At 42.2% G+C, this 20,743-nt stretch overlaps 1 protein-coding gene across 1 annotated transcript in view; it reads left to right on the top strand.

Moving 5' to 3' along the window:
- The window catches only part of LOC138981274 (aspartate aminotransferase, cytoplasmic-like), a 10,905-nt gene extending 7,678 nt beyond the window's left edge, over window positions 1-3,227 (top strand). Inside the window, exons 7-9 of the mRNA XM_070354122.1 lie at window positions 598-763; window positions 1,115-1,257; window positions 2,522-3,227. Of these exons, the coding sequence (XP_070210223.1) occupies window positions 598-763; window positions 1,115-1,257; window positions 2,522-2,673 (461 nt within the window). The 3' untranslated portion in view covers window positions 2,674-3,227. The remainder of the gene's footprint in view (window positions 1-597; window positions 764-1,114; window positions 1,258-2,521) is intronic.
- The last annotated feature ends 17,516 nt before the right edge of the window (window positions 3,228-20,743 follow it).

Below are 20,743 nucleotides of genomic sequence, written 5' to 3'. Positions count from 1 at the left end.
TTATTTTGTTTACTCACTCTCGGTTTCAGTTTTATGCGTTTTTTGCTTATGGCAGTTAGTGTTTGAGTTTTTCATGAAGAAAACGTGTTTTGGGTCCGTTCCTGAGCGCTTTCGAATGTCGCTTCTACTGAAAGTTGTTAGAGTTTCGAATACGATGCTCAGCGAAAAATGGCCCCAAAAGGCGTATTTGTTTTATTTCACAAATGTAAGGTGTTATAGTCAGCAGATACACGTTTCACAGTTTATAATTTACTGACGTGAACATCATTTCTACTGTCAAGGAAAGAGCACTCTGTGATGATACAGAACCTGATTTCTGAGAGAGAGAGAGAGAGAGAGAGAGAGAGAGAGAGAGAGAGAGAGAGAGAGAGAGACAGACAGACAGACAGAGATAGACAGACAGACAAACGGACAGAAAGAGATAGACAGACAGACAAACGGACAGAAAGAGAGTGAGAGAGAGAGAGAGAGAGAGACAGACAGACAGACAGACAGACAGACAGACAGACAGACAGACAGACAGACAGACAGACAAACAGAGATAGAGCGAGAAAGCAAGATGGCTGACATTTCACGGCTCTTCTGTTTCTGTGCCAGACGAGAGAGTTGGCAACCTGTGCATCGTGACCAAAACGCCAGACGTGATCCCCCAGATCCGTTCACAGATGGAGATCATCGCGAGAACCATGTGGTCCACCACCAGTCACCACGGTGCTCGTGTCGTCGCCACCATCCTTGGCAACCCCGCCTACTTTGAGGAATGGTGAGCGCAGCTTTGGTATTATAGATATCGCATAATGAGGGTTGGGTTGGGCTACTTCTCTGGATGCAAGATGGGCGTTTGTGAACGTGTTGCTGTTACTAGGACCGCCGTGTTACAGAGGGCGCTACCAGTCTAGCCGCCAAGCGGCGCCGGCCTAGAAGCCCATTCACTTGCCTTGATTGAGTCTATTGCCATACTTGTGGTTCGTTTTCGTACAAATAGATTAACCTGAGATACAGTGGCTTCCTCGGAGTCTTCAAATTAGTCAAATTCGTCAGAAACTTATCCAGAACGGTCAGATTAATAGTATCCCGTTGAAGTAAGTGGTACCTGTGCGGTTGCGTGTTTCAGGAAGGCCCAAGTGGCCACCATGGCCAACCGTATCAAGGAGATGCGACAGATGATGTTCAACAAGCTGCGACAGAAGAAGGTGCCAGGCAGCTGGAACCACATCCTCCAGCAGATTGGCATGTTCAGCTTCACCGGACTCACACGTGAAGACTTAACTCCATGCCTCTCTCTCTATCTCTCTCTCTTTCCCTGTCTCTCTCTCTGTCTCTCTCTCTCTGTCTCTGTCTCAGTGTCTGTCAGTCTGTCTCTCTCTCTCACTCTCTGTCTCTCTCTGTCTCTCTCTCTCTCTGTGTTTCTCTCGCTTTGTCTCTGTATCTCTCTCTCTCTCTCTCGCTCTCTCTCTGTCTGTCTCTCTCTCTATCTCTCACTCTCTCTGTCTTTGTCTCCCCCTTCCTCTCTGTCTCTGTCTCTGTCCCTCTCTTTCTCCCCCCTCTCTACCTCTCTCTCGCTCTCTCTCTCTCACTCTCTCTGTCTCTGTCTCCCCCTCTCTCTCTCTCTCTCCCCTCTCTCCCTCTCTCTCGCTCTCGCTCTCTCTCTCCCTCTCTCTCTCGCTCTCTCTCTCTCTCTCGCTCTCTCTCTCCCTCTCTCTCTCTCTATCCCTCTCTATCCCCCCTCTCTCTCTCTATCCCCCCTCTCTCTCGCTCTCTCTCTCTCTATCCCCCCTCTCTCTCGCTCTCTCTCTCCCTCTCTCTATCCCCCCTCTCTCTCGCTCTCTCTCTCTCTCCCTCTCTCTCCCCCTCTCTCTCGCTCTCTCCCTCTCTCTCTCCATCCCCCCTCTCTCTCGCTCTCTCTCTCTCCCTCCCCCTCTCTCTATCCCCCTCTCTCTCTCTCTCTCTCTCTCTCTCTCTCTCTATCCCCCCTCTCTCTCCCTCTCTCACTATCTCTCTCTCCCTCTCTCTCCTCTTCTCACTTGAGAATTAATGTTTCAGTAAGGGAAAGGTTTCGCTATCGCTGGTTACTTACGCACAGCACTCTAAAAATGTTTGCTCCGGGCTTGTACGTTGAATGGATTTGGTGAATTTTGGTTAGATTATTGTACATAGTTACTTCTCTACATGTTTAATTGGAATGAAGTGAAGTAAAGTGCGAATGAACGAGCGAAAAACATAAGTTCTTCCCGTGTGTATCTGTGCATGCGCGCGCGTGTGTACGCATGCCTGCGTGCATGCGGACGTGTGCGTGATCTTGACGACCTTGTTAATGTGCATGCAAGTGTTGGACGTAGATGGACCTCTTATGCAACATCATGGCTGGTATGTACCGGTATAAGCAAAGTGGTGCACTGGGTCCAACCAAGATGCCATTTCTGCTATGTTTCCAATCATTCTGTTTTCAATGGTTACATCTGCGATATACTGTTTCTCTGATATCATCGTCATTTACTACAACCTACTTTGAATGTTCCAGCGGACCAATCCCGCGTGATGGTGGAAAAGCACCATGTCTACATGCTGTTGAACGGACGTATCAACATGGCAGGACTGACCACAAAGAACGTGGACTACGTTGTGGACGCTATACAGGACGCCATCAGCTCGCACCCCACACCAAGTGCATAACTTTCTTCTTGTGCTAGTTCCAGCGTTGAGGCATTCGCAGTGCTCCACAGTAATTTATCATGAGGGTTGCATAACCTTTCTTCTTGTGCTAGTTCCAGCGTTGAGGTATTGGCTGTACTCCACAGTAATTTATCATGAGGGTTGCATAACCTTTCTTCTTGTGCTAGTTTCAGTGTTAAGGCATTCGCAGTCCTCCCCCGTAATTTATCATGATGGTTGCAAAACCTTTCTTCTTGTGCTAGTTCCAGCAAAGAGTGTAGAAGCTAAGATTTCTTAGCTTCTACACTTTTTGGTTCCAGTGTTAAGGCATTCGCAGTCCTCCACAGTAATTTATCATGAAGGTTGCATAACCTTTCTTCTTATGCTAGTTCCAGTGTTCAGGCATTCGCAGTCCTCCACAGTAATTTATCATGAGGGTTGCATAACCTTTCTTCTTATGCTAGTTCCAGTGTTCAGGCATTCGCAGTCCTCCACAGTAATTTATCATGAGGGTTGCATAACCTTTCTTCTTATGCTAGTTCCAGTGTTCAGGCATTCGCAGTCCTCCACAGTAATTTATCATGAGGGTTGCGTAACCTTTCTTCTTGTGCTAGTTCCAGCGTTGAGGCATTGGCAGTGCTCTGACCGCTTATTATGATTTTGTGTGTATTTTAGTGTCTGCAAGTTTGCTTTTGCGAATTTGATTTTGGGGGGTGTCTTAGTACGGAACGCGGATCGTATCACCTGATACATCAAATTGATGCATCCAAAACCAAGATTTGATGCATCATTTTCACAATTTGATGCATCATTTTCACAAAAGGATGCATCATTTTCAAAAAGGATGCATCATTTTCCAAAACTGATGCATCCAATACGAAAATGATGCATCCTTTTAGAAAATGATGCATCATTTTGATGCATCACTTTCTGTTTTGTGTGCATGCAAAAGATCATTCATTTCAGGTCTTTCCGTAAGAAATGCCTGAGCACGGAAAAACTTGAAATGACATTTTGACGAATATAAACAGATTGGTTAGATAAAACAAAAATAAACGAACAACATACCAGTAAATGGGGAACAAGTCAAAGTCACGGCATTATGCATTTTAAGGCATTTTTTGTTTTGTTTGTGGTTTGTTTTCTGTGCACACGAAGTTTTGACGCCCTTGACCTTCGACTCAAACTTTCGTTTTCCGACGTTCGTTTCGCTTCGTATTCCGGTTCAAATTTTGCTTTTTGCTCGGCACTTTCCGGGAAAACCCGAACATTCTGATGCATCCAAACGATGCATCAAATTGTGAAAATGATGCATCAAATTCTTGGTTTTGGATGCATCAATTTGATGCATCAGTTGATACGATCCGCGTTCCGTATGCTAGGTCTCCGGTATACTGCATAAACACTAATTTCTGACAAAATGAAACTCTTTATTTCATACAATAGGGGAATGAATGACCTTTCTAGGCACAGTATAAGCCTCGCATAAACCATCACAGATACTGTCAGGCTTTTACACACAGTACAAACACCCTTCCATTTGAACGCTCACCGAACGGGAACATCCTACGTAAAGAGCGAGCAATTTTCAAAGAATTAATTTTGCGTGGTTTATTTTACCCCTGAGCCATCGTGAACCCGTGTGATCCAGTTTCCCTTTTTCACAATGCAGTCGTCAGTTTGTAATTTGAATGGGGCTCGCTGTGAGCTTATCTGCAATAGCATGTTATTATGTACCTCTGACTTTTCACGAAAAAAACACGAATGTGGTTCATAAGAACTCGAGCGATGGCTTTTGACTGCCTATAAACCGTCGTCTGCTACGAAAACCACGACCTTGCGTGACCCTGCTTCCGGGCTTTTCTTTTTTCAAACTTTCAAAACTTCGAATTGTACTGATCTTGTCTTGATGAAAAAATAATTCTTTTATGATTTAAGAATGTTAGTGTAACAAGCTGTCAATTTATTATTTAGATTTTAATAGTTAGGTCTAGCGCCAAAACGCACAATCATCGCTCCACGGCTATCGCCAGTTGAAGGGAAGTAACTCATTTTTGACCTGAGTTCAGGATGGGTCCGATTGAGATGGTCTCAATCCGAAAAATTAATTCTTTGAAAATTGCTCGCTCTTTACGTAGGGCACCTAGGATGTTCCCGTTCGGTGAGTGTTCAAATGGAAGGGTGTTTGTACTGTGTGTAAAAGCCTGACAGTATCTGTGATGGTTTACGGGAGGCTTACTGTGCCTTTAACATAACTGTCCGCATCACAAAGATCTACAGCAAAATGTATCTGCGTACTTTTTTATGACGGGTAGTGTAGAAGTTTTACAAGGAAGGGTGATAACTCATGTCATAGCTTTTTTTTTATCCTTATCAATAAAACAGCTTAGAATGCAAGGTTTGGGTTTCTGGCAGCAAATGTTTTTCGAGAAGTCTTTAAATACGGGCACTGTGAGCAATATTTCCAATGATCACTTTAGTGCAGCAAAAAGAGGATTATATGAGGTAGGGGAGAGTTACTGATTGCGTAGGCCTACCTGTTACATGGGTGGGAGCCCAAAATTGTTCCAAGACTGAACTTTTTTTAAGGCCGGGGTCCAGGGGCCGCCAAGGCCCCGGCGGGGTCCAGGGGCAGCGCCCTGGTGGGGGGTCCAGGGGGGCGAAGGCCCCCGGCCGAAAACGAATTTTATGAATTTAAAAGGGTTTCTCTGGCCTCTCCTGAGTTTAATTCTGATAAATAAGAACCTTGTTGGAGATACAAAAAGTAACAAAAACTAAAAATTTTAGGGACCTGGCAAGCATTAGAAACAACAAAAAGTGCACTATCAGTCCATTTGGCATAACACAGTATGAGATGACTATCAATGAGGGCGCAAAAAAAAAAAAAAAAAAAAAAAAAAAAAAAATTGTCAAAATTTCTCTGAGACGGAAATCCGTCTGAGACGGAGGAACTCCCACCGATGCTGTTATCCATATCGTACCACCCCCATTCCCGCGAAATGACGAATGCCTGAAGCCCCTGCTGAAGTGTGGGGAGAGCCCCGTAGGAAAGAAGCATTCTTCCGGTGTCAACATGGCAGCTAGCGAGAAAACCACCAGCAAGAACGAAAAATTCACTTTTTTCGCATTTTGATGTTATTTTCGTAGTGACAAATTTGTGTGACTATGCAAAGACTGAGCAAATTAACTTGACTATACATTAATACCTTGTTGAGTGTAGGCTGCATTTGGATCAAAACATTGGCCTTTGCTTTACATGTAGAAGGCTAGATCTACTTATTGTCCAGCCTACCGAAGTCACGCATATCGTACCAGCCAGAGTCTTGATATAGTACCGGTGGTACGATAACAATGACTTCTGGTACGATATGCAGGATGACACAACCTCCTATTAATTGCCAAATGATCCATTTAGGAGTACTTATTAAGAAGTCTGAAGCCTGAAGTTGTTTCAGAAAAATGCTTTCCCCCTCGAACTGGACATCAGAGGACATGAAAAAATATCTGGCAGCCATTGCAAACGAAATGGGCTTCAGCGCTGCTTCAAGAGTTATTGATATTGTACCACAAGGTCACTAATATCGTACCCCTAGTACGTTATAAGTGACTGACAGGTACGCATTACAGAACTGGTCTTGTAATTCGTACCATTTGGATGATTTTTTTAAATCCGTACTGAAACCAAGTTTGCGTTTTTTTCATTGAAAACAATATACGGAACGTTGAAGGCACAGGAGATGAGTGTTTATGGACAATTTGAAGTGCCTAGCATAAAATCTTAATGGTTGCGTTATAGAGCTGTTTGTCCTTAAGTGGTACGATATCAGTAACTCTCCCCTACATGTTAGACACACACTTTAGTTACATCATGCATTTTGGGAAGCTGCTAAAGTGATATTTCTAGAGCTACTACCCTTCTTCATGTTATGAGGACCGTAGCTTTTGTGCTATGCTAACAAAATACGCTGTAACTATTAATCCGGCGTGGTTATTGCCGCTCGCCTGACGGGCAAGTTGATCTTAATTTTTAATCGCCCATTAATACTTCTACGCGGCAGCTATTTCATCACACTCCCCGTATTCCGTATCCATAATTATGTTGTGTTACTTCAGTGATGTCATGCTACATGAACAGCGCGAATGACATAACTCCTGTACTACGTTGTAAGCCCCTGGAGCAATTTTTTGATTAGTGCTTTTGTGAACAAGAAACAATTAACAAGTGGCTCTATCCCATCTCCCCCCTTTCCCCGTCTCGATATAACCTTGAACGGTTGAAAACGACGTTAAACACCAAATAAAGAAAGAAAGACATAACTCCTGCTCTGCTACTACGGTGGCATTTTTCCTTCTTACTTCCCTTCCACCGCGCCTCAAATTTCCAACAAAATCTTTGAGCTGAGGCCAAACAAAAATATATGTTGGTTTAGGGTAACCCGACCGACCTTATTTGTTCCCGCCAACCCTAACACTTTTTTTTTTATTTAAAAAAAACCCCACCCCAAACCTTTGGCACATTTTGCGAACCATACCGTGACTAAAAAAAGGAAAGAAAAAAAAAGCCGACCTACCGACCCTATTTTGGGGGGTCACGTTACCCTAAACCAACATACATTTTTGTTTGGCCTAATCGCCAACGAATATTCCCAAGTTTGGGACCTGTTGGCGTAATATATCAAGATCAAGATCAAGATCAATAATCTTTTTAAAATACTGCGACACCGCACCAGCTTCGCCCAAACTATAACACTGATCCTATGTAGCCATTGTGTGCATGTATGTCTGTCTTGTGTTTCGTCTTCCTTATAGCCAGCTATAAGTCCGGCTGAGGGGCTAGCAGGAGGACGTTTTTAATTCATTAAAAAAATTAAGGGATTTGTTATAGTGCTTAAGAAAAAAGTTGTTCAAGACAGTTAGTAATATGTTATTTTAAGTGAGTTAAGTTAAAAGAGTTAAGTGGTATCCCTAATCGTTTACTCCACCCTCGTATAGTTTTGAGTAATACATTGTTCGACCAAAAATGCATAAATTTCAACCCTGAAGTAACGCACCCCGTTGACTTCTCTACTGTGCCGGGTGCACGTTTTTTTTTCCAAACCCGTTAACTTCTGTTTCATTGCATTCCTCGGCCAGGTTCTCTCCAATGAGCGTGACAGTTTTAAAAAGCACGAGAGTTATATGAATATAGAGAACTAGATGAATACCCGCTTCGCCGGGAAGAAGTAGAGCCGAATACCCGGGTGAGTGGCGCACCATACGCACCAAAGGAGATAAACGCGCAAAACACTGGAGACCTTCTAAAAATAGTAACGTGCAGTGACCTTCTAAAAATAGTAACGTAGTAACGGGAATAATGGATTGACGCCACACGGAGGAAGGGAGATAATCGCGGCTGAAAACACTGGAGAAGATAAGGAGGAGTTACTGGTCGTGGATCCCAACAAAAAAACAAAAAACAAAAAAAAAAATCGGTTCAGCGCGCATAGCGCTGTGCGCTGAGAGCACGTGTTGAAATATCTCATCGATGAGGTTGTGTCCGGGGTGTAGCTGAATACGGTGTCCAAATTTGAAAAAGATCCACCGAGAACTTTGGCCGTGCATCGCAGACAGACAGACAGACAGACACTAGTCGTATATATATAAAGAGATACTACATGGCTATAGGTTGCTGTGTCGTACCAGCTTTACACGAGTTGCTTTTTTTGAATATTAAACTGCGAGCGAAAGCGAGCTTTTCAATATTTGAAAATGTAACGAGTGTAAATCTGGTACGACGCAGTAAGATATGTAGTATTCTGTTTATCCTACATACTGAACTGGTTTGACACGACCTCATTTACATGATCTATATACAGACGTGTCGTTTTAAACGATATTGTTAACTCATGAGTGGTCTCTTTATGAGTGGTCTCTTTCACCTATGTAGGATCCCGCAGTGGGGCACCGCGGTTATGAAATTAAAAGCCCCTCCTGTTTTTGGAACCGCAGGAGCTTTCTAGTTTGCTGTTAGGTAGATTTTTGGTTCCTCTTTCCTGTCATGCTCTCTTTTTCTTCATGAATTCTTTTCTTTTTTCTGCCTTCTTGCTCATTCACCTGTATTTTTTCCAAAAATCTCTTCTCTTGCCGCTTGTCTCGCGATTCATGTATAGTTTAATCTGTTAGTGTTCTGTTGTAAGTCCAGCAGTAGATAGGTTAAGCCTATTTTAACATACTGGAAACTGGTAATCTTCCAGTAGGTATTAATTTAGTTTTACTAAAGCCTGCTGGGACACAAGTAATGGGTTAGTGCATTTGTAAACAGGAATCGCTTGACAAGTGGCCCCCTTCATCCCCCCTTCCTCGTCCTGATATGGCTCTGCGTAGTCGGCTGGACGTTAAGCAACAAATAAACAAACAAACCTATGTAGGAAAAATATCAATAAGTCAATATGTCTTACAAATGATATGTACAGCTGACATAATTACCTTTTCGAGCATATAAAGTTCAACTAAAATGAATTGCTTTTTAAGCCCGTCGCGATATAACCTTTGTGGTTGAAAACGACGTTAAACACCAAATAAATAAAGAAAGAATTGCGTTTTAATGCTTTTGTTAGTGTGCGAAAATGGTTGCAATAAGGGCGGGGATGTAGCTCAGTCGGTAGCGCGCTGGATTTGTATCCAATTGGCCGCTGTCAGCGTGAGTTCGTCCCCACGTTCGGCGAGAGATTTATTTCTCAGAGTCAACTTTGTATGCAGACTCTCCTCGGTGTCCGAACACCCCCGTGTGTACACGCAAGCACAAGACCAAGTGCGCACGAAAAAGAACCTGTAATCCATATAAGAGTTCGGTGGGTTATAGAAACACGAAAATACCCAGCATGCTTCCCCCGAAAACGGCGTATGGCTGCCTAAATGGCGGGGTAAAAAACGGTCATACACGTAAAATTCCACTCGTGCAAAAAGCACTCGTGAGTGTACGTGGGAGTTTCAGCCCACGAACGCAGAAGAAGAAGAAGAAGAAGAAGAAGGTTGCAATAATGTTCTGGCCAAGTTTACGTCGGTTCTGCAAAACGGATTCAGCAAAAACTCCCCACCCTTCACATAATGCAGACATGGTGTTGAATTTTGGGAATAATTATGCCCAAGTGAAAGAATGCTGTGGTGGTTTACAACTGTGTTTACACGACCGCACGGACGGAACGCAGCGGGTGGCTTTGGAAACGGTGCCCCATCATTACATTTAGTCAAGTTTTGACTAAATGTTTTAACATAGAGGGGGAATCGAGACGAGGGTGATGGTGTGTGTGTGTGTGTGTGTGTGTGTGTGTGTGTGTGTGTGTGTGTGTGTGTGTGTGTCTGTCTGTCTGTCTGTCTGTCTGTGTGTGTGTGTGTGTGTAGAGCGATTCAGACTAAACTACTGGACCGATCTTTATGAAATTTGACATGAGAGTTCCTGGGAATGATATCCCCGGACGTTTTTTTCATTTTTTTAATAAATACCTTTGATGACGTCATATCCGGCTTTTTGTAAAAGTTGAGGCGGCACTGTCACACCCTCATTTTTCATTCAAATTGATTCAAATTTTGGCAAAGTAATCTTCGACAAAGGCCGGACTTTGGTATTGCATTTCAGCTTGGTGGCTTAAAAACTAATGAATGAGTTTGGTCATTAAAAATCGGAAACTTGTAATTAAAATTATTTTTTTATTAAACGATCCAAAAACTATGTCATCTTATTCTTCGTCATTTTCTGATTCCAAAAACATATACATATGTTATATTTGGATTACAAACAAGCTCTGAAAATTAAAAATATAACAATTATAATTAAAATTAATTTTCCGAAATCGATTTAAAATCAATTTCATCTTTTTCCTTGTCGGTCCCCGATTCCAAAAACATATAGATAAGATATTTTTGGATTAAAAACAAACTCAGTAAGCTAAAAAGAATAGACATACAGAAAAGCGTGTTATCCTGCTCAGCGCGACCACTACCGCACTATTCTGCATGGCTTGTCGATTTCACTGCCTTTGCCACGAGCGGTAGACTGACGAAACTACGAGTATGTGGTCTTGGTGAAAAAAGCAGTGCGTTCAGTTTCATTCTGTGAGTTCGACAGCTTGACTAAATGTTGTTATTTCTCCTTACGCGACTTGTTTTTATCTTGTTTTTATTTTTCAACAAAAGAATCATTCTTATTGCACCCCCCCCCCCCCCCCCCTTTCCGTATCTTCTCTCATAACATCCTTTGTTCACTTTTTTCTTTGCCGCCTTCATCTTTTCATTTTTATTCCGATCCAGAGAAGCCGCTCCCATTAGCAAGCAGATTGGAGAATTATCGCGTGGAATGACTGACAATGCGCCTTATCAGTCTGGCTGTTAACTTCGCGTTTTTCAATCCGCCTGTTGCCATTTCCCCTCCTTTCCGGAAACAGACGGAGTGGCTTAACTGGCGATGATGTGACAGTTTTGCTGCATCTCTCTCGTTCTTTGTCTCTGTGTGTGTGTCTCTCTCTCTCAGTCTCTCAGTCAGTCTCTCTCTCTCTCTCTCTCTCTCTCTCTCTCTCTCTCTCTCTCTCTCTCTCTCTCTCTCTCTCTCTCTCTCTCTCTCTCTCTCTCTCTGGTAGCGTCCTGTGGAATTCTCTCCCGGAATTTGTGAGAGTCCCAATGAGTCTCAATACTTTCAAAAAACACCTTTCACTGTATTTAATGATAAATTACGAAAAATCACAGTGATGGAAGACTTCGTTTAGTTATATTTTCATTTGTCCAAAGCATCAGTGTTCATTATATTATCCACACAAAAACACTCAAAGCTTTAATAACACATTTACTCATGCATGTGTATTCAGCATTGTTTTCACTACGTTACATATACGACGCTTTATATTTGTGTATAATATGTAATGTGTAAATATTCATATGTTGTTGTTTTTCTCTACCTTTTTTTCAACGTTAATATCCGTGTAAATATGTGATTAGATTAGCCTCCCCTCTCTGGGCGAGGGCTGGTTGAAAAAAAGCTCGTTGTATTGCTTATGCCACAACCCTCGAAAAATAAAATTTGATTTGATTTGATTTGATTTGATTTGATCTCTCTCTCTCTCTCTCTCTCTCTCTCTCTCTCTCTCTCTCTCTCTCTCTCTCTCTCTCTCTCTCTCTCTCTCTCTCTCTCTCTCTCTCTCTCTCTCTCTCACACACACACACACACAGTCTCTGTTTGTCTGTCTCTTTCTCATTCCGGCTCTCTCTCTCTCTCTCTCTCTCTCTCTCTCTCTCTCTCTCTCTCTCTCTCTCTTGTGTTCTCTCTCTGTGACTCACACACACACACACACACACACACTCGCACACTATGCACACACACACACACACTGACACACACACACACACACACACACAACTTTCTCTCTCTCATACACACACACACTACACCCAGCCCCTACCCCCTTCCAATTGTTGTCCGGTTGCAATGTGACAGCCGACCGGCGCAGCGCCATCTCCGTTCCCGTTCCGTTCCAGACAGGAAGCGCGAACTTCTAACCTGCCCGCACTGGCATGCGCAGAGACGATCTGAGGCGGAGGCGCACCTTACCCTTGTTGTGGCTCTTTCCCCACTTTGGCAAGTCGGTAAATCTGATCGAATCCAGATATCCTGGATCCCCGTGTCGGCTTGTGTAGTCTGATCCGACGTGTGGGTGAAAATCCTCAAGCTAATTTATCTGTTCAGCTTTTCTTTCAGATGCCAGTTTCCGCTCCGGCGGCCGCTGGAACTGACTCGAGTTTACGTTTGAGTCAGTGAATGTGTCAACTTGTGTCGTTGTTGTTCTGCTTGTTTGCTTTTGCCTTTGATTTGTTTTTCTTGCCTGCTGGTTCTTCTTGATTTGGCCGGTGTCATTTGCTTGTCTTCATTGGCCGGTGTCATTTGCTTGTCTTCATTGGCCGGTATCATTTGCTTGTCTTCATTGGCCGGTGTCATTTGCTTGTCTTCATTTTCGTACTGTTTGACAAGAGTCAAGAGATTCTTCGGCCGGATTTCTGTGGCATTCTTCGCCAGTGGCCCATGGCACAGAGATAGGTTGTCCCATTATCTGGAAACAAAATAATATCGGAAGTGTAATCAGACGATAACATCAATGTTTTATCTTGTTTTGTAGATAGAGGAATGTAAACCCATATGGTTTTTCACGAGTAACACTGAACTTGAAAAAAAAATACAATAGCGGATGACATTTTTTTTTATCACCCAAAGAAAGAGCACACAACGTCACACGTTGGAATATATATTCACTTCGTCGTTATTCTACATGTAGGTTCGAAGTTTTTTCTTTTTTTTCTTCTTTTTCGTGCTGTCTTTTTATTCAGGTTTCTTCCCGTATTTCTGTTACGTGCTTCACTTCCCGTGCGAGTCAGTGTCGAAAGCGACCGGAAAACTCGATTATTTGCAGAATGTGTCGCCCTTGCTATGCCTAATGAGCGGAATTTTATAGCACGTGCTCCAAAACAGGTTTTTCAGCTTCTGTTTTAGTTTCTTGTTAAAAAATTAACCAGTTTCATCTGACACCAGACAGGTTCGTTTGAAAGAAACTCGACGAGAGGTAACCTACTTTCAGTGATAAAATATTTACGAAGATCCTCAATTAGAAGCAATTTTCTAATGTCAAACTGCGTTCACCCTTCTGAGCAGTATTATCTTGTCTTCCTCTGCCTCTCTCTCTCTCTCTAGTTCTCTTGTATGCGTGTGTGTGTGTGTGTGAAATGGAGAATGGGTTGGTGATACATTTCAGATTTTCAACTAGCATCTGGATCTCGTAACAATAAGACAAGTAGGCGTTGTTTCGTGATCAGTATCCCCCTCATCCCTCTTGCACACATCCTTTCCATATCAATCGAACCACTAAGCTGGCTACATGTATTTAATCAGTCTGATATCCGTCCATCTCCTTTTTTCTCTTTCCCTTTTTCATGATTACACCCAACCTCCAGTACGCTTTCTGTGGCAGTTCACGTGTGTAATTCAGTTACACATATTATTTTTTCTTCTATTCCGTCTTTATTCGTCACTTAATGGTGTACTCCTGCCTCCCCCCCCCCCCCCAAAAAAAAAAAACACACACACAAAAAAAACAGAAACCAAATAAACACACAGTACAATAACAAACAAACCAAAACCAAACAATTAACAAAACCAAAAACAAACAATTAACAAAACAAAAACACACACACACACACACACACACACACACACACACACACACACACACACACACACACACACACACACACACACACACACGCAATCAACCCATCAACAACAAACAAACAAACAAAAACTGTCTCAAACCGCCCACCTTCAAATCAGTGCTTGAGCCTTTTAATATGTATTGTTCAACGCTGTGTTGGGTGGTGTTTGCAGATGGTATATTCCCTCCGTCCTACGTGTTTCGCGTTCGCAATTGCTAGATTACATATCTTTTTATTCCTTTTTTTTCTTTTCTTTTTTTTACTTAAATATACTTCTTTTGCCTAAACCTTTTCACCTCTATCATGGACAAATACCAATAATGGACAGTTTTATTAAAATACTTTACAATTACCAATTTTCTCGATCTATATGTGTCGCAAATCTAACTCTGAATTAAACATGCACACTGTGACACAATTTCTATTGGTTTCCCGTATCTGAATTTTCCCACACACATTTTTGCCACAATAATAATTATTAAGTAAATTAATATAATGTACTAAATTGTTTGACATACCAGACATACTAGATTACATATCTGAATTCCCAGATTCCAACGGGTTTTGTTTGGCAGACGTATGTGTACTTGCCAGTTCTGAATAAAATATGATAACCTCTGACGCAGAAGAGCAAATCTTATTGTTAATGAATCGTATAAAGTTGATAAGCATACAAACGTGTGATTAGATTGTAGTAGAGCCATAGACCAAAAAATCTAAAAAAAAACCACATCTGCCTTTTCAATACACCCACTATTTTAGCACAATGCTCACTCAGGCACTGTCATTCTTACTCTCGGTTTTTACATTTAGTCAAGTTTTGACTAAATGTCTTAACATAGACAGGGAATCTAGACGAGGGTGGTGGTGTATGTGTGTGTATGTATGTGTGTGCGTGTTGAACGATTCCGAGAAAACTACTGGACAGATCTTTATGAAACGGACTTCGTCGAAGATTGCTTGGCCAAAATGTCAATCTATTTAGTTGAAAAATGAGGGCATGACAGTGCGGCCTCAACTTTCACTAAAAGCCGGATATGACGTCATCAAAGGTATTTATCGACAAAATTAAAAAAAGGCTAGGGAACTCTCATGTGAAGTTTCATAAAGATCGGTCCAGTAGTTTTCTCGGAATCGTTCTACACGCACACACATACATACACACACACTCACATACACCACCACTCTCGTGGTCAAAACTTGACTAAATGTAAAAACGATCGCATTGTATTCTTTATCTTCTCCTGAATTAAAAAAATATATAGATATGTCAGGTTTACTCTAAAAACGTGCTCAGAATGAAAGAAAATAGGTTCAGAAAGTACTACGCTCGCGTGCTTCGCGGAGACGAGCGTGACCCGCCCCGGTCTTCGGGTCAGCCAGAAAGTCTCGGCGATGACTGTTTTCTTGGTTATAGATTTTATAGTTTGATAACGATTGACAAATGTTTTTATATCGCTTCACGCGACTTGTTTAATCTCCTACCGATTTAGCAGCACCATTGCCACCTTGAAACCGGTCTGGCACTCTCACTCAGGCGCCAGCACTCTAACTCTGGAACCATCATTCTCACTTAGTCACCACCATTCTCAATCGAGCACAGGTCTGGTACCACCATGTTTCATTATGGCACATGCCGGGCACCGCCATTCTCCCCGGTTCTAGCACCGGTCTGGCACCACCATTTTCATTTTGGCACCTGTCGGGCACCACCAGTCTCCCTCTAGCACCGGTCTGGCACCACTTTGTTCATTCTGGCACCTGTCGGGCACCACCAGTCTCCCTCTAGCACCGGTCTGGCACCACTTTTGTCATGCTGGCACCGGTTTGGTACCGCCATTCTCACTCTGGCACCCGCCACTGTCACTTTGTTTGTGTCTTTTGTGTGTATGTGTGTGTGTGTGTGTGTGTGTGTGTGTGTGTGTGTGTGTGTGTGTGTGTGTGTGTGTGTGTGTGTGTGTGTGTGTGTGTGTGTGCTTTTTACATTTAGTCAAGTTTTGACTAAATGTTTTAACGTAGAGGGGGGAATCGAGACGAGGGTTGTGGTGTATGTGTGTGTGTGTGTGTCTGTCTGTCTGTCTGTCTGTGCGTGTGTGTAGAGCGATTCAGACCAAACTACTGGACCGATCTTTATGAAATTTGACATGAGAGTTCCTGAGAATGATATCCCCGGACGTTGTTTTCTTTTTTTCCATAAACACCTTTGATGACGTCATATCCAGCTTTTTGTCAAAGTTGAGGCGGCACTGTCACACCCTCATTGTTCAATCAAATTGATTGAAATTTTGGCCCAGCAATCTTCGACGAAGGCCGGACTTCGGTATTGCATTTCAGTTTGGAGGCTTAAAATTAATTAATGACTTTGGTCATTAAAAATCTGAAAATTGTAATTAAAACGATCCAAAATTACGTTTATCTTATTCTTCATCATTTTTTGATTCCAAAAACATATAAATATGTTATATTCGGATTAAAAACAAGCTCTGAAAATTAAAAATATAAAAATTATTATTAAAATAAAATTTCCGAAATCGATTTAAAAACATATTCATCTTATTCCTTGTCGGTTCCTTATTCCAAAAAACATATAGATGTGATATGTTTGGATTAAAAACACGCTCAGAAAGTTAAAAAGAATAGAGATAAAGAAAAGCGTGCTATCCTTCTCAGCGCAACTACTACCCCGCTCTTCTTGTCAATTTCACTGCCTGTGCATCGAGCGGTGGACTGACGATGCTACGAGTATACGCTCTTGCTGTAAAAATGCAGTGAGTTCAGTTTCATTCTGTGAGTTCGACAGCTTGACTAAATGTTGTAATTTCGCCTTACGCGACTTGTTTTCTCCTCTGTCCATCCTTTTCTACTTCCTACGTTTCTACTTCGTTCCCTTCGGCCCTTGGTGATCGTGACATTCCCCGTGGTCCAAACGAGGTGTTCTCAAGCTCAGACCATTCTTCAGTGGCAATGGTCATTGACGTGACAAATATTCCTCGACATCCAAACAAGAGACCGTTACCGCGGGGTTATTATCCACAGGCAATCGCCCCCACCCCCGAGGTCCAGACAAGGTGTGTTCAAGCTCGTTCCATTCTTCACCAGCAGCGCTGGTAATTGACGTGGCCACATGAATAGACAGTTGATACCAAGGGAGAGACCATGAAAAGTCCGAGTCAAGTCCACTCCAATGGACACACTGTTCAAGGTGGTAGGTCTTATCGCGTGGTCCCTGCATCTCCGGCCTTGTGACACGACGGGCCGCATGATTTGACAAAGTCAAAGTGAAATCCAATGGACGTGACACTAAGTACCCGATGCTGAAAGGGTCTTGTTTGGCCGATGACCTTGAATCTAAATCTGAGTAACATTGTGTTGCAGCCTAAACAAAAGGCGATATAAACAAGGGATGTGTGCGCGGATCGCCGTCTTCTATCTATCTATATATACGACTAGTGTCTGTCTGTGTGTGTGTGTGTGTGTGTGTGTGTGTGTGTGTGTGTGTGTGTGTTAGCGATGCACGGCCAAAGTTCTCGATGGATCTGCTTCAAACTTGGTGGGCATATTAAGGTAGACCCCGGACACAACCTGGTCGATGAGAATTTTCAACACGTGCTCTCAGCGCGCAGCGCTGAACCGATTTTGGTTTTTCTGTGCATCTTCCCAGATCCATTCCCAGTAACTCTTCCTTATCTTCTCCAGTGTTTTGCGTTTATCTCCCTTCCTTCGTGTGGCGTCAATCCATATTCCCGTTATACTATTTTTAGAAGGTAACTGCACGTTACTATTTTTAGAATGTCACTGTCCACAACGCTTTCATCCCGGCGAAGCCGGGTATTACTCTTCCTTATCTTCTCCAGTGTTTTGCGCGTTTATCTCCCTTCCTTCGTGCGGTGCGCCGGCAAAGCCGGCGTACACCCAGCAAAGCCGGGTCCCCGGCAAAGCCGGGTATTCGGCTCTACTTCTTCGCGGCGAAGCCCTACCCGGCGAAGCGGGTAATCATCTAGTTTTAGATATGCAGGGTGCTTGTTTCTAGGCGGAATTTTCTGGAGTTTCGGCCCGGATTTTGGTGTTAGTGAGCTTTTTCCAGACGGTCACTGTACGCTAGAAAAAAAAATGAAAAAGATTTTTTTTTATTGTTTAGACTGGTCTGTGGACATGCAGTTCTTGTTTACTACCAGTCTTGAAACAACGGCGGCAGCACCAACACCAACTCCAACAACAAATACAACAGCCGAAAGAAAAAAACAGAACAATCAGCCAAACTACCAACCAACTGAACAAACAACAAAACACTGTAAATAAAAACTCTGCACAAAAATGATTGCTGAAATGCAGTGGTTGTTGTCATGGTACCCCTCAAAATGGACGCAAAAACCTTTATTGCTCATGCGCTTCACACCTGCATCAGCATAAATGACTCAACACAAGAAATACAGAAGATAGCAAAACAAAACAACCTGTTATTGATAGATAATTAATTTGTATTTCTCCTCGCGTGTAAACGTTGCTAAGTTGCGCCTATATATTATGAATTTATGTTAACTTTTTAATTGGTACCTGACGTTTTTGTCAGGTCGATTTTAGGGTACCCTTACTTCGGCGGCGGTCACGTGACACCTATAACATAAATCTTTGATCCGAAAAGTGTGCCAGATTGTAAAGTGGGGGACCTTTAATGGCATATACAGTTTAAATGAAATGACACGGGAACGAATGTTTTAGTTGGGGTACGAAAATGAGTGCAATCCTTTTTGTGCAGAGTTTAGTACAAATATTCAAATAGCCTCCCGAAATTCCCCTGGCGAATATTCATACCCAAAAACATGAAACATGAAGAAAAAAACAAGTCGCGTAAGGCGAAAATACAATATTTAGTCAAGTAGCTGTCGAACTCACAGAATGAAACTGAACGCAATGCAACGCAGCAAGACCGTTTTCTCGTAGCATCGTCAGTCCACCGCGCACGGCAAAGGCAGTGAAATTGACAAGAAGAGCGGGGTAGTACTTGCGCTGAGAAGGATAGCACGCTTTTCTGTACCTCTCTTCGTTTTAACTTTCTGAGCGTGTTTTTAATCCAAACATATCATATCTATATGTTTTTGGAATCAGGAACCGACAAGGAATAAGATGAAGGTGTTTTTAAATTGATTTGGACAATTTAATTTTGATCATCATTTTTATATTTTTAATTTTCAGAGCTTGTTTTTAATCCAAATATAACATATTTATATATTTTTGGAATCAGAAAATGATAAAAAAATAAGATGTACGTAAATTTGGATCGTTTTATAAAAAAAAATAATTTTTTTACAATTTTCAGATTTTTAATGACCAAACTCACTCATTAGTTTTTAAGCCACCAAGCTGAAATGCAATACCAAACCCCGGCCTTCGTCGAAGATTACTTGACCAAAATTTCAACCAATTTGGTTGAAAAATGAGATCGTGACAGTGCCGCCTCAACTTTCACGAAAAGCCGGATATGACGTCATCAAAGACATTTATTGAAAAAATGAAAAAAACGTATGGGGATTTCATACCCAGGAACTCTCGTGTCAAATTTCATAAAGATCGGTCCAGTAGTTTAGTCTGAATCGCTCTACACACACACACACAGACAGACAGACAGACAGACACACACACACACACACACACATACACCACGACCCTCGTCTCGATTCCCCCCTCTACGTTAAAATATTTAGTCAAAACTTGACTAAATATAAAAAGAAGAAAAAAACCTACAAAGAGTGAGAAAACTTCCCAACAACCTGAACTTTAAGTTGTTATTTAGACCCTTTCAACGCCACGCCTCTGATTTACCACACCTCTGGTCCCTGCCGACACATTACAATGGAACAGCCTCACGTGGCCGATACTGCGCATGGGGAATAATGAGATCAGCACGTGATCACACCACCGGTCGTCGACCGCTTGTCAAATCTGCTCCTTTGTTTGAATGGAGATGTTCTGACGTCACAGTTTTTGTGCGTTAAAAAACCACAAAAACAACGGTAATTAGGAAAGCTTAAAATGTTGCATGAGGGGAAAGATCTTAAAAAACAGGACTTGTTGTTTAATGAAGTGTCTTATTCAGTGACAGAAGATGCTAAACTATTAAACGTGTTCAGCGCTCCATGAAATAATCTTCTTCTTGGATCATCTGTTGTTGATTTTCGTTTTGTGTTTATCGTAGAGCATCATTAGTCAACACGACCACAACTCTGATTAACAACAGCGGCTCAACAACACCACCACCACCAGCACCAACAACAACAACAACAACAACACCAACACCAACAACAACAACAACAACAACCAAACCCGTTGTAGGTCACTTGTGACAGCGTTTAGTTAGAGATAAATCCTTCTAGATATCATGGCGAAGTCATTGTTGTAAGCTTTTAAGACTTTGCAATCCGAAGATGGTTTATAGGAAAGACTTACAATTAGATGTCGAAGTCCTTTTTTCCCGAAAAACTACAAGGTAAAAAGACGTTTCTGTACAAGTAAAACAGGAAAATTAAGAACTGAACTTCAAACGAAGACAGTATTATAATGATGGGACACAGACGACAATATACAATTATTTCAGATTGACACCAGATGCCCATCCTTACGTCAGCTGCTGACGACATAAATAATACCAGCCACAGTCATTGGTGTCAACACAGTTCTGCTCGCGGTCTCACGTCTGCCCTGCAGGCGTTTATATGCTTCCCTCCACTTGGACTCATATGAAAACTCAACAACCTGACTGCTACCTGTGCAGATTTGATTTTTTTAATGAATTAATGGCGCACATCGCCATTAGTGGTTTTAACGAAATAAATTCATATATCATTCTCATTCTGCACACATTTCCTCT

This window comes from Littorina saxatilis, linkage group LG12, assembly GCF_037325665.1.
Source record: "Littorina saxatilis isolate snail1 linkage group LG12, US_GU_Lsax_2.0, whole genome shotgun sequence".
NCBI lineage: Eukaryota > Metazoa > Mollusca > Gastropoda > Littorinimorpha > Littorinidae > Littorina > Littorina saxatilis.
The sequence above is the reverse complement of the archived record's forward strand: the minus strand, read 5'-3'. Positions and strand labels throughout refer to the sequence as shown.